Consider the following 12,550-nt stretch of genomic DNA (forward strand, 5'->3'; position numbering starts at 1 on the left):
AGGGTTTATAATGCAGCAAACTCAATCTGAGATATAGGAGGTTAACTGGGGCATTATGAGTAGAGGGAGGAGTTTAATAGTTGGATCCAAGAGTCTTGTAAATGCAGCTGACTTGGATCTGAAGTCAGATCTGAGATCCAATCATTGAGAACAAAAAAAATGGAAAACATAGATGCATAGCTATGGCGAGTACATAATTTTCATTTTCTTCCGATAATCTTATGATGGGACATCTGCAGTGCTTATGAGCCCTAGTATTTCTAAGCTAATGTCCACAGTTTATGTGGGAGGAATTATATTATTTTTATACCTGTTTTCTTCCAAATACACTGAAATGCTTTCTGGATGTTTTCATTGAAAGTGAGTTCTCATTATAGTGAGATTTTCTGATCATCATTATTTAAATAAATGCATGATTAAATCAGCCATTTTGCCTTTGTATTTAAATTACTCCTACAACTGCTTTGTTCTATAAAATGTTCAATTTAAACACCAAGTAAAACAAATCATGCATGCTGTATGTCATGTTTCTAGGGTTTATGAATTGTGAGGTGATATTTTGTAATATATTTCAGAAAATGTTTGAAATCATTATCTTACATACTTTAAGCTGACACATTACAGCCCAAAGTAGTAAGTAGACAACACTGTACTGGAACATTTGCTGTCACAATATTGTAAAGCAAACATTTCTTAAACGTATTCTAGGTGGGAGACTAGTCGGTGGAGCGAATGTTCTCGGACATGTGGAGGAGGCTTTCAGTTCAGGACAGTTCGCTGCTGGAAGATGATTGCTCCTGGATTTGACAGCTCAGTTTATGATGACCTCTGCTATGCAGCCGAAGTCCAGAAGCCTGTTGACCGAAAAGAATGCAAAAATAAACCCTGTGGTCCACAATGGGAGATCTCACAGTGGTCTGAGGTAAAATATTTTAAGACAGAAAACTAGTAAGAATTGTATCTTTATTTATGGTTGTAAGAGCAAGGATGCAATCAACTTGTAAGTAAAATGATTGATTATTGTAACTTAATATTAAAGAGTATCTTACTGTTGTATATATAAACAGTCACTAGCTGATATTATTCACAGTACAGTGGTCATGTGACTAATGTCTTTTTTAATCTTTTTTTATTGTAATACTGGATGCTTTTATTGGTAACATAAGAAAAAGTTACTTAATTTATAACTTCTGCTGCTGCACATTTATTACATTCAGTTATTCTTATCTCTGTCATTTACTTATCTACTGGGTGTTGCATACTACCTGAATTGTATTGTTTCAGTCCGCATTGAATATTGCTCTTGTGAGAGTTCCAAGAAATGTCTTTCCCTTAACATTTCTCTTTTATTATATTCGTAATTGTGGTGATGGTGTAGCTTAGTTTACAGGAAGATGCAACATAAAACTTTGGGCCTTCTCTCCTGATTGTATATAGAATCCTTGCTTCTCCCTGGTCTAAACTAAATCTGTAGTAAAGGGAAGCTGTATCGTCAGTGGACAACCAGGTAGAGTTATTGTTCCTGTAATGGCAAAATGCAACATAAATTGCAAATTATTAAGTTGTGAAAAGAGTTTCTTTTTTCTTACACAGTTTCAGCCTTAAGTTTCAGAACAGGTACATTTTTGAGCATGTTTACCAATGAGTCTTGCGAAGATCAAGCTGTCATCTGCTTGAAATAAATAAATATGTAAACAAACAAGCAAACAAACAAAACAAGTAAATAAAAAGAAGATGAAGAGATTGGCAGGAAACTTATGCAGGCTTGTTATTTTTTTCTTTCTTGAAATGTTGAAAATAGGGTCAATAAATTACCGAATGTCAGATATAGGTCTGCTATAAGTATTGAGCAACAAACGGACTATTTAGAGTTAAACAAAATAAATGCTCATTGAGTAGACAGCTCATTTAAATAAGTAATGTGACAGTCTGTTTTTTGCAGAGGAAGAAAGCCTCCAATTCACCATCCCAACTTTTTTAATTCTGAGGTTGTACATCTTCAGAGACATGAGCACATCTTTTCCTGTCTGCTAAAACACTTCTTCAAACTGTATTGATCCATATGCCAGAGAACTGCTGTTTTCATGAATCTAGATGAATGAATTATGATTTGACAGTTTATCAGTCAGTGAATTATTTTGCACTTGTTAGGTTTAGATAAGGAAAATGAAACATAATAGTAGCTATGTGGCATCTCCCCACAACAACAAGTGCAACACATATAATTCAGGTTTTAAAAGTGGCCTAGGCCCTAGAAGAATAGAAGAACCTATGGTGGGAGGCAGGAGCTGGCTCACCTTTCTCACTGAGAAGGCTGAGGAGATGATGTGCTGGGAAGGCTGGTCGTTGCCTGTTGCTTGTGAATAGGAAAGCATGAAATCAGTAACTGTCAAGCAAAGGGTATGGAGGATGGGAAGGAATGGGGACTGCATAACTGAGGAGCAGAGTGTTCCCCTAGTCATATTCATTGTATGCATACATGCAGTTGTGTGTAAAACCAACAGATTACAGGTGAAGGGCTTACACACATACATGTTCTTGCTTACTAATACTTACCAGCTAGCTGTATTATGATGTCTATTCCCTTTTTCTAATAACAGGACAGCTTGGCAGAGTTTAGTTGTGTGGGGACATACTTATTACTAAAAACTTTAAGGGATTATTTTGATACATTATCCAGTACTTTCAGTTTATTATTTAGGCTGGTGTTCTCTCCCCTGAGTTGATGAATCCTAACTCTGGAACCCCTCCATCAAATCCAGTTCCAGTTAAAAAGAAAAATAAACAAAATAAAATATGCCTCAGCCTACAATTAGTGATTCAGCCACTGCTTGGCCTTCAAACCATTTACCTTTGCCCAATCTCCCTCTAGTGCAGCTTTGCCAGTGACTATGGAAAAGGGTTTAGACATATACTCCAGGGCTATTCCAGAACTTGGTGCAGGTATGGCAGAACCAAGCCTTTTAGGTGCAGGATTAGTCCAGGGTAAGAGACCCCCTGCCAGAAATAATACTCTGTCCCCTGATATTTTATTTAGTAGTGAAGTTCACAAGAAAAAGAAACTGAAGTGTCATCATACAGCTGATAATCAGATTATAGCTGTTTGTAAGTTGATGTGGTTTCCCTGGCTAAGAGTGTTCTGCAGACAACTAATGCCGGTGGTTGTGTTCCCATCCATGGCTCTAGTGCTATTTGGGCTAGAAACCTTTCTGTTGTTTCAGAGAATGAAGAGGAATCTGATGAGGCCAATGGCGACTTCCTTGTTGGCACTAAGTACAGTCACTCTGAGCTTAAGTCCAAAGAGGTGTTCACTTTTACTCAGATGATTGCTAGATTTAGTGATGTTTTACCTGACAGTAGCTGGAACTACCACATAGCTAGGTAGAGTATATGACTTATAAATGATGAATTGTCCAATTCTGTGTCTATCGTCCCTCTATCAGCCTTGGAAGATGTTTATAAATCTGCCTGTAGGACACCATTATCTATTCCAGCAGTCTTTAAAAAGGCTCAGAAAATATAAAAGGATCACCTTGGACATGACAGCTCTCTTTTCTCATTTGACTGCTGAACTAGCTTTGGTCTTCCAGCTGTCTTCTCAAATAATAAGTCCTTGAATTAATCTAATCCAGTATTGCCTGATAAAGAGGAAAAATGGGTAGATCTTCACCCTAAAAGGATGTCTCTTTCTGGTAATCTAGCCTTTAGAATGTTAAATTATCAAGGCTTTATGTGGAAATTTATTTTGCAGTGTGCATACAGTTTGGATGATTTTGATGCATCCTTACCTGCAGAGCAAAAGTCTTATATGAATGAAATTGTTTCTAAATTGACTCAGGTTTTGAAACGCAGTCTGAGAAGTGTGCTTAAATGTGCAGATATAGTCTGAATAAATGCTGCTTCTTCTGTTGTAGTAGTGTTTAGTTACATAATCAGAACTTGTCCCATGATTTAAATGCTGAAAATGTGAATGCACATTTAAGTTCCGAATTGGTGATTGGGCCCTCTGTCTGCCCAATTCTCAAAGAGTGGGGATGATAGAAGCAAATTAATGCATGGGGTATCTTGGATTTTTCATGCACCAAAGTTGTCTCCAAACAAGGTGTCTTCCCTCAAGGGGCAAAACAGAAAAAAATCCCAGTCAAAAAAAAGTCAAAGATCCAAAAAGAAATGGCAGGAAGATAATTCTTTAAAACCAAACAAGAGGGGTCCCTTTTCAAAAAATGATCAACATCCTGCAAAGAAATAACTGTGCTAACCCCCCTCCTGTCTTTTCTTCTCTTCTTTCTCTCCCCAGGCTGCCTGTCAACCCTGCAGCCTGGCTGCAAATAGTCTCAGACAAATGGGTTATGAAAATAATTTGGAGAAGATACTTTTGACAGTAGATAGAAAATGCTCCCACTTTCAGGAGAATTCCCAAAGACCCACCAGATCGGACAGAACTGTATTGTCCAGTGCGTCATTATGTGGTAGAACTAGGGGGTCATAGAATCAGTACCTGTGACACAAAGGCAAAGGATTTTACTCCAGAATCTTTTTTGGTACCAAAAACTGGAGCACACTTGAAGTCCAACCTAGATTTGTCCTTTCTAAACACCTTTGTAAAACTTCCAAATTCCAAAATGCTTACCCTATTAATGATCCTAGCATTACTTCCAGACCACTGTTTCATGGTGACTATAGACCTCAGAGACAATTACCATCATATTCCTATTGCTCCCAATCGCAAGAAATTTTTGCAAATTGTTCTGCTTGGCTGACATTATCAGTTTTCTGCATTACCCTTTGGGCTATCTACTGCACCTTAAATGTTTACAAAATGTCTTGCCCCACTGGTTGCCTGTTGCTAAACCCTGGGCATCCACATTTTTCCATATTTAGATAACTTACTGATTTGTGCAGATTCTGTATCCTGGTGCTTGGAGTCCTTGGAGAAAGTCACATCCCTCCTTTCCCACCTGGGCTTCAAATTGAACCTTCAAAATTTCTTCCTCACACCCTCTCAATAAATTGTTTTCCTGGGGTGTTGGATGGTAAAAAGGATGGCCTTTCTAACGGAAGAAAAAGCTCTGACTTATTAAGAAATATTCTTCGATTTCTCTTCTAGACATAGCCTCAGCAAGAGAGTTCCTCAAAATTCTAGGCCTCATGATATCAAATGATCTTCAATGTACTACTAGCCACACTGCACATGACAATAATACAATGTTACTTGAAGAATTGTTGGACCCAGCACCTTCATCGTTGTATGTCTAGGTGTTGGTATTGGGATTTGTGAAACAGGAACTGCAGTGGTGGAGGAATCAACAGACTCCCTTTCTCTCTCTTTAGACCCTAGTCCAGTCTTTCTAGGCAGACTCTTCAGATTTTTCTTTGGAAGCGGTGTCAATGGGAGTTCAAGTGCTAGGCTTGTGGGGTCCTCAGGACATATCAAAGCACATGGATGTAAAGTAAATGTTGACAGTGATTTTTGCCTTAAAAGTTCTTAACCACTTGTGGTTTTCTTCTAGTGGTCAAAGACAACACTACCATGATGTGGTACCTAAATAAAAATGGTTTATAATGTCATACCCTATTTTCTGGCTGGCACTGATAGCCTAAGAGCTATGTCTATATTGGAAGATTGAATGTTTAACAGTTTGAATCACTAAAGGTCGACCCTTAGTGATTGAACTGTTAAAACATAGAACGTTTCAAAAAAAAAAAAATTAAAACAAACAAAAAAAATAAATAAATGGTGTAGGCAGCGGGGAAAGCCCCCTGCACCCCCCACACTCCCCGCTACTTAAATATACCAACTCCAAGGCTGCACTACATTGAAGTAAATAGAAATCTCCCCTTACAGAGATTTCCATTTACTTCTTCGATGTTCTGCAGTTTCGCTATTCTCGTGCCGACAATGTCAGATTCGACATTGTCAGCTTTCAAGAATTTGCTGCATTCTTTGACTCTTCAGGCATCATACATTTGGTCCGAGCAAAACACAGTGGCAGTCAGACTAAGAATATCCTGGACAGACCATTAAGAGTGGAAGCTGCATGTACAGGTCTCCCAGGAACACCTCAAGTAGATCTGTTTGCCTCCTTTCCATATAGACAACTGAAAAAAATATGTTCATTACATCTTTGCAGCCATACTTGGAAGACAGATGCTGTATCAATCCAAAGATTGGGAGTTGTCCTGTATGCATTTTTATCTTTTCAAATGATTCCCAAGATACTTCTAAAGATTCAAAAGGAATTACCAAATACCAATGTGGTAACTCCCTTTTCACCCATGCAAAGTTGGTTCTTCCTTTTAATGGAATTTGCCAAGAGCAATTATTGCAAGCTTCCTTACAGAATGGATCTGCTCACACAGCATCAGCTGCAATTGGTACACCCCAACTTACAGCAATCAAAAATGACAGCCTGGATGATTCTATTTTGATACATTTTAGGCACTTGTTCCATGAGGATTTGCAACAGATATTTAAGGAAGCAAGATAACCTGCAACTAGAAAATACATTTACAAGTGGAAGAGATTTTCTAGGTGGAGTTTAGCCAATAATAGAGGTCCAGAAAGGGTTTCATCCCCACTGGTTTTGAAACAAATATGTGAGCTACTTAGAGATGATTGGTTATAATGCTTCTATCAAAGTACATCTTGTGGTCACCTTAACTTGTCTGCTGATGGATCCCCCTCTTTTATCTCTTTTTGTGGTCAAATAGTTTATGAAAGGAATGTTGCAAGTGATACCCCCCAGAAGCATACTCCTCCCTGAGATCTCAACCTTGTACTTAAAAAGTTGACCTTCACTCCTTCTGAACCTGTCTCTCAATCTGTTATGGTTCATTACATAGAAGACTGTTTTACTCATTGCTCTGACATCTGCAAGATGAGCATCTGAGCTGCATGCTGTCATGGTAGCTCAACCCTAACTGCTTTTCACAATGACAGGGTTGTGTTATGTACAAGTTCATCACTCATTGCTGTCTGAAGTTGTTTCTAAATTTAAATTTACTTTGAATCAAGCCATCAATCTCCCAGTGTTCTATCCTAATACAAAAACATGGAGAAAAGATTCTACTACCTTGAATACTCACAGGCAGTTTGGGTACTACCTTAATAGAGCAAAAGAATTCTGAACAGCTGTTTGTCTGCTTTACAGTAGCTAAGATGGGTCAACCTTTCTCTAAGCAATTCCACTGGTTGTCCTTTGCTGTTGTTTTCTGGTACTCCCACCACAGTAAATCTCTTCCAGGCAAAATTAAGACTCACTCGACTAAGGCATTATCCTCTTCAATGGCATATTGGAAAGAGGTGGACTCTAGAAGTACTCTAGAGGCAGCAGCCTGGTCTTCTGTTGATACCTTCACAAAGCACTACAATTTGGATTCCTTTTTAATGTCCAGAACAGACTTTTCTAAGGCCATTCTCCACCGGTTCCTAGATCCTTATTCTTCCACCTCTCGTGCAGGGTAAACCTTGGAAATCTACCTAAAATGTCACTGAGACAGTGGGAATGATGAGCATAGTACAGTTGCATAAGTCTTACTTACCTATCACAGTAGATGTTTGAACTTTTCACTACCTCAGTGGCACCAATCACTCACCATCCTGCAGATTGTGCATAGGTGAGGTGGGTTTCTACCACTTTTATTTGGTTGTTGTTGGATTTGTTTTTTTATATGGTATTGTGACTGGCTGTGAATTTACTCTTGCTAGATGTTTCTGTGTCAGTGGCACAATAGGTAGAACACTTGCCTTTGGTGCAAAAGGTTGTGGGTTCATTTCCCACGCCATAAGGGGGGTACTGCAGTCCTCAGTATGCCATCCTTCAGATGAGATGTTAAACCAAGACTCCATCTGCTTGAGTTGGTGTTAGCTCAGGTGGATTAAAAGATCTCATGGCACCTAACGAATACAGTAGAGGAACTTCCCCAATGCCTTAGCTAGAGTTCCCCTAGTAGCTTAAATACCACCTTGGGTCTCTCCTGAAAAGAGGCTACTAGCCTAGTGAAACTAACTCTCTCAACAAAGGATAAATAAAATAAAAATAAACTCTGGCTACAGGTACAATTTCTGTCCTTCATTGTGGAAGCAAGAAAGCCTGAACACTCACTTCCTCTGACAGCTGAAGGCTTCTCTCTTAGGATATGCTCAGCCAATCAGTTGTGACAGGAAGCGGAAGAGAGGGGAGTCTAAGATTTGAAAGCTAGCCAGCAGCCAGCAGACAGCTAATTGAAAATGCCACTGAGGCACTGAGGAATTAGAACATCTACTGTTACAGAAAAGCAGGACTTAACACAACTGTACCTTTTTCGCTTATTGTTGGTATTTTGAGTTTGGATATTTTGAGTTGTCCCTACTAATGCTTTTTGATATTTTTTGTCACTATAATTAGTGCTAGTATTCTGATCTAGACCCATTTTGTTTAATGTGTTTTGCTGATACTTTCCTGTTGGTGAAATGCTTCCTGTATCACTGGGTTTGATTCCCTCAGCCTTCACTTAGCTAATGTGTGACTTTAAACAAGTCACTTAACCAGGCAGTGCTTTGCGGTAATTGCGAGTTTTTAGCTAGGCTCCTCAATGTTATCCTGGACTGCATGCCTAGTAACTGCCTGTATTTCAGTATAGGCCATTTGCTTGGAGATCACAGCCCTGCACCTTCACTAAACAACCTCTGTGATGTTTTCAGCCCTTCTATTCATTTTAGAAGGTCCTTGGACTTGTGGCATTCTCAGAATGCTTGTTTTACATTTGCAGACAATAATTCAAATCATAAAACTTTGCAATGTTCCTGCTGTTTATGGCTGGATAACAACAGTCAGAATGTAACTTTTTTCATTTTCTCCTGTAATGGCTATGAATAGGGCATTGATAGTTTTACTGCTACACTTATTTCATTAATGGATTGTGAAGTTATTTTGTATATATAAGGTAGTTGTCACTCTCAAAGTAATATTCTTTCTTTATGCTTTTTGCCTCCACACCTGCTGATCATTGAGCCTCCCCAGTTGGACATAAGCTAATTTTTTGCAGATCCATCATGGCAGGGCCATCATAGTGTAAGTGTTTTCTGTGCAAACTTAAAGCTCACTGTGCCAGGTCAGTATCACTTTGTCTGCTTTGTTTTCAGGAATTCTTTGGTAGATGATATTATGTTCTGCTTTGACATGGATTTCACTGCATACATTTATAAGACACTATAAGCTGGATATGGTTTCCAGGTTTAGGTCTTCCTTTGAGGCCACCATACTTTGTGGTATTGTGTTATAGTGCCACCCAAGATGTTACCTGGGAAACTTGGTCCTTCAGTTTGAAAGTGTATGAACTGGATAATGCAATATATAAAAGTTATGTACTTGCCATGATTTTAGATCTTCATTATCCTTGACTGTACAGTTCCACAAACCCATCCTGCATCCTCCTTCCAATTTTTCAGATTTAGGTTTTTTTCTCTTGTCAGATCTAGCAAACCTCTTCCTGTGTTTGTGAGGATCATTTAGATCTCCATTTTCTTGGATTCATTGCTAAATATTGGAAACTCAGTCTGGAGTAGGAGGTGTTGCCATTTGTTGCCAATCGAAGTGACCAGTCCTTAAATTTGGAAGTATACATTCATGGATAATGAAGATCAGAAGTTATGATAAGCACATAACTTTATTTTATACAAGGCCCAAATCTTAAAGATCATAAAAATTATATGAAAACATGTAGATAACCTGTTTAAACCTCCAAAGCAGTGAATTGATATGATTGTGAATAAGTGGTGAAACTAACAGTTACAGATGATCAGTCCTGGTGTTAGATAGCCTGAGGTAAAGGGATTACATTAGTCAAGATGTGATGACTCCATGCTATGGACAACCACAGATGTCTTCAGAAAGAAATAGGTGTTTAATCTGGATGATATTCCACAGATGATAACAGGTAGACTTCACCACATCTATCAGTTTGTCCTGAAATGCCAGCCTGCAATCAAGAAACACTCTTTAATATCTGATGTTGCCCATTTCTATCTGATTCAGTGAATGGGACTTGGATCCAACTTGGAACCAGCCTCTGCATCTCCAAACCTTTGGATCCAGGACTCTGATTCCTCCCTTACCCATAATTTCCTTACCATCCTCAGATTACCTCAGATCACTTTTTCTGCTTTAACTGATCAGTTGCAGAGGCTCTGATTTCCACACAGGTATAAGTGTTTGTTATTATTGACTTTCCCAGAGATTTCACATACTTAAAACTCTGTACCTGATATTGGCAATTTTCATTCGTTCCTCAACTCTTGGGTTCAGATCCGATCCTCATATCTGACTCAGACATTTTTACCAGCTCGTGGATCACTGAAAATCTTGAGCTCCTCCCTTTCCCATAATACCCTAGTCCCTAACATACCTCAGATTTCATTTGCTGCCTTGTCAAATGGATGTGGTCATTGCTTTGCTCATGAGTTTAGGACTTTTGGTATTGTAAGTTAGAATTTACAGTCTCCTTACAACTTTGTATTGTATGTCTTAATGGTTCCTTTATCTTTGTAGCATTTACTCCCTTTCCCAGTATTTTTTTCTTTACTTGTGTAACCCCTAATTATCATTGATGGTATTTTTTCTTACCATGCTTTAAGTACTTCTAATTTTTGCCATTGTTGGTATTCTTTTCCCTTTCTTGTCTTCTCTTTCTCTCTTAAGATTTATAGTTGTGATTTATAGTTCAAGAAATGTATGGCCTGTGGCCACAAGTTACTTTTGTCACATGTGCATTCCAAATTCATATATTGTTTACGTCCAATGCATTTGGACTCCAATTGTGATATCTGTAATACCTTTAAGCCTAGGGCTCTTATAGACAGGAAAAACAAACTGATACTTAGAGATTTGCTATCTTCAAAATCTGCATCGTCATCTGGGGCTCAATCTCCAAGAAACCAGATAAAAAGGACCCTAGGAAGTGTTCTCTGGACCAAACCATTTCCTCGGCTCCAGGTTCTGAACCTCGTTCAAAATTATTTAAGACTTTGGATCCAACCCCTTCAGATCTGAAGTCTAGAATGGAAAAGTCTCCTCAGATCTGACTGCCACTATTGGCAGTTTCCTCTAGCTATCTTCCCCATTCTTGGAGCGGTCTCTAAAGCACCACCATTCAAGACCTTCATCAAGAGCATCTTCGACACATTCTTCCAAAAGTTTGACTGAAGCTGACATGGAAAAGTTGATGAGGGAGCTCCTGTTAAAGCAGATTCAAATTGGGGTCCTTCCAGCTCTGACCTCAGCGAGGCCGGGAGAACCTTATTAGTACTACCCCCTTTGGCTCCTTCTCTGATCTGGCCCCTGGTTTTGAAGCCATCAGATCCAAAGATTTTGGATTCATTCACATCAGATCCAAAGATACTGGTTTCTTTGATTCCTGTTGCGTCTCTGAGTGGACCGGCTCCGAGTACTTCAGAGCTGGAAGACTCTTGAAGTCATAGTCTCAGCACCAGATCCGAGGTGCTGGAGTGGACTCCAAAGCTGTCGAAGCCATCTCTTCCCCACCAAGTCTTATCGCTAGATAGCTCGGCTCTGACTCCCTCTTGGAGTAGTTTGCCTTCTGGGTGGAGGGAAGAAATCCCATAGTTCCTTCCATGATCCACATGGAGACAGTTGCCCAAGGGACAGAAGGGGAAATTCTAATGGAAGACACCATCCCTATGGCAGAGGAGGTCCACAAAACCAAGGATCTAGAGATGCTTTCTCTAGGTCTTACAAGTGCTCCTGAAATGAGGCCTAACTGTCCATTTCTGGAAGTGGTTAGGGGTTGTTTATCCCTGCACCAGAGAGCCTGGTTTGAAATTACAAAAGATTCATGGGTGTAGAGGATAATAGCACCAGTAAAGTTTCAGCTTTTTGCAGTTACACTGCTGTGGTTCTGTCTGTTTTTTTATTGTTTTGTGCAGAGGATAATATCCAGAGGTTATATCATACCATTTTCCCATCTACCCCCACTGGTTTCAAAGAAAATCCTCTATGTTCCACCCAGTCAGAGGGAAGTAGCAGCACTAGAAATAAACACGTTGCTAGGAAAAATGAGTCATCCAAGAGGTCTCTCTAGACCAGCAAGAGTCCAGAACTTACTCAAGATTTTTTTAGTACCAAAGAAAATGGGACTGGAGACCAATTTTGGATTTCAGCAATCTGAATCAGTCTTTTCAGTATACAAAGTTCTGGATTGTCATGGTTCAGTCCATTCTACCTTTTTTACACAAGGATGATTGGATATGCTCCACATATCTTCAGGATGTGTACTATCACATCAAAATGAACAGGTGAGCCAGAAGATATCTATGCTTCCAGCTAAGAGCCAGTCATTACCATTTCAGAGGTGTACCCTTTGGTCTCACCACAGCCCCCAGGGTGTTCACTAAGTGTATGGCAGTAGTGACAGCTCACTTGAGGCTGCAAGGATTCCGGATGCTTCCATATCTGGATGACTTGCTCAGTACCACTCCAATCAGGCATTGTCTGAGTCAAACTGAGATTATGTATTCCATTTGTGCTCCCGCCTGGGAATTTCTATCAGCCAC

General features: G+C 39.4%; 1 protein-coding gene across 1 annotated transcript in view; it reads left to right on the top strand.

Annotated features, from left to right (window-relative positions):
• Window positions 1-12,550, top strand: part of LOC122808344 (ADAMTS-like protein 2) — a 1,521,014-nt gene that overhangs the window by 1,139,220 nt on the left and 369,244 nt on the right. Inside the window, exon 13 of the mRNA XM_044079311.1 lies at window positions 709-922. Within this exon, the coding sequence (XP_043935246.1) occupies window positions 709-922 (214 nt within the window). The remainder of the gene's footprint in view (window positions 1-708; window positions 923-12,550) is intronic.

Source organism: Protopterus annectens, chromosome 8.part0 (genome assembly GCF_019279795.1).
Source record: "Protopterus annectens isolate FY-2018-M chromosome 8.part0, PAN1.0, whole genome shotgun sequence".
In the NCBI taxonomy this organism is placed as follows: domain Eukaryota; kingdom Metazoa; phylum Chordata; order Ceratodontiformes; family Protopteridae; genus Protopterus; species Protopterus annectens.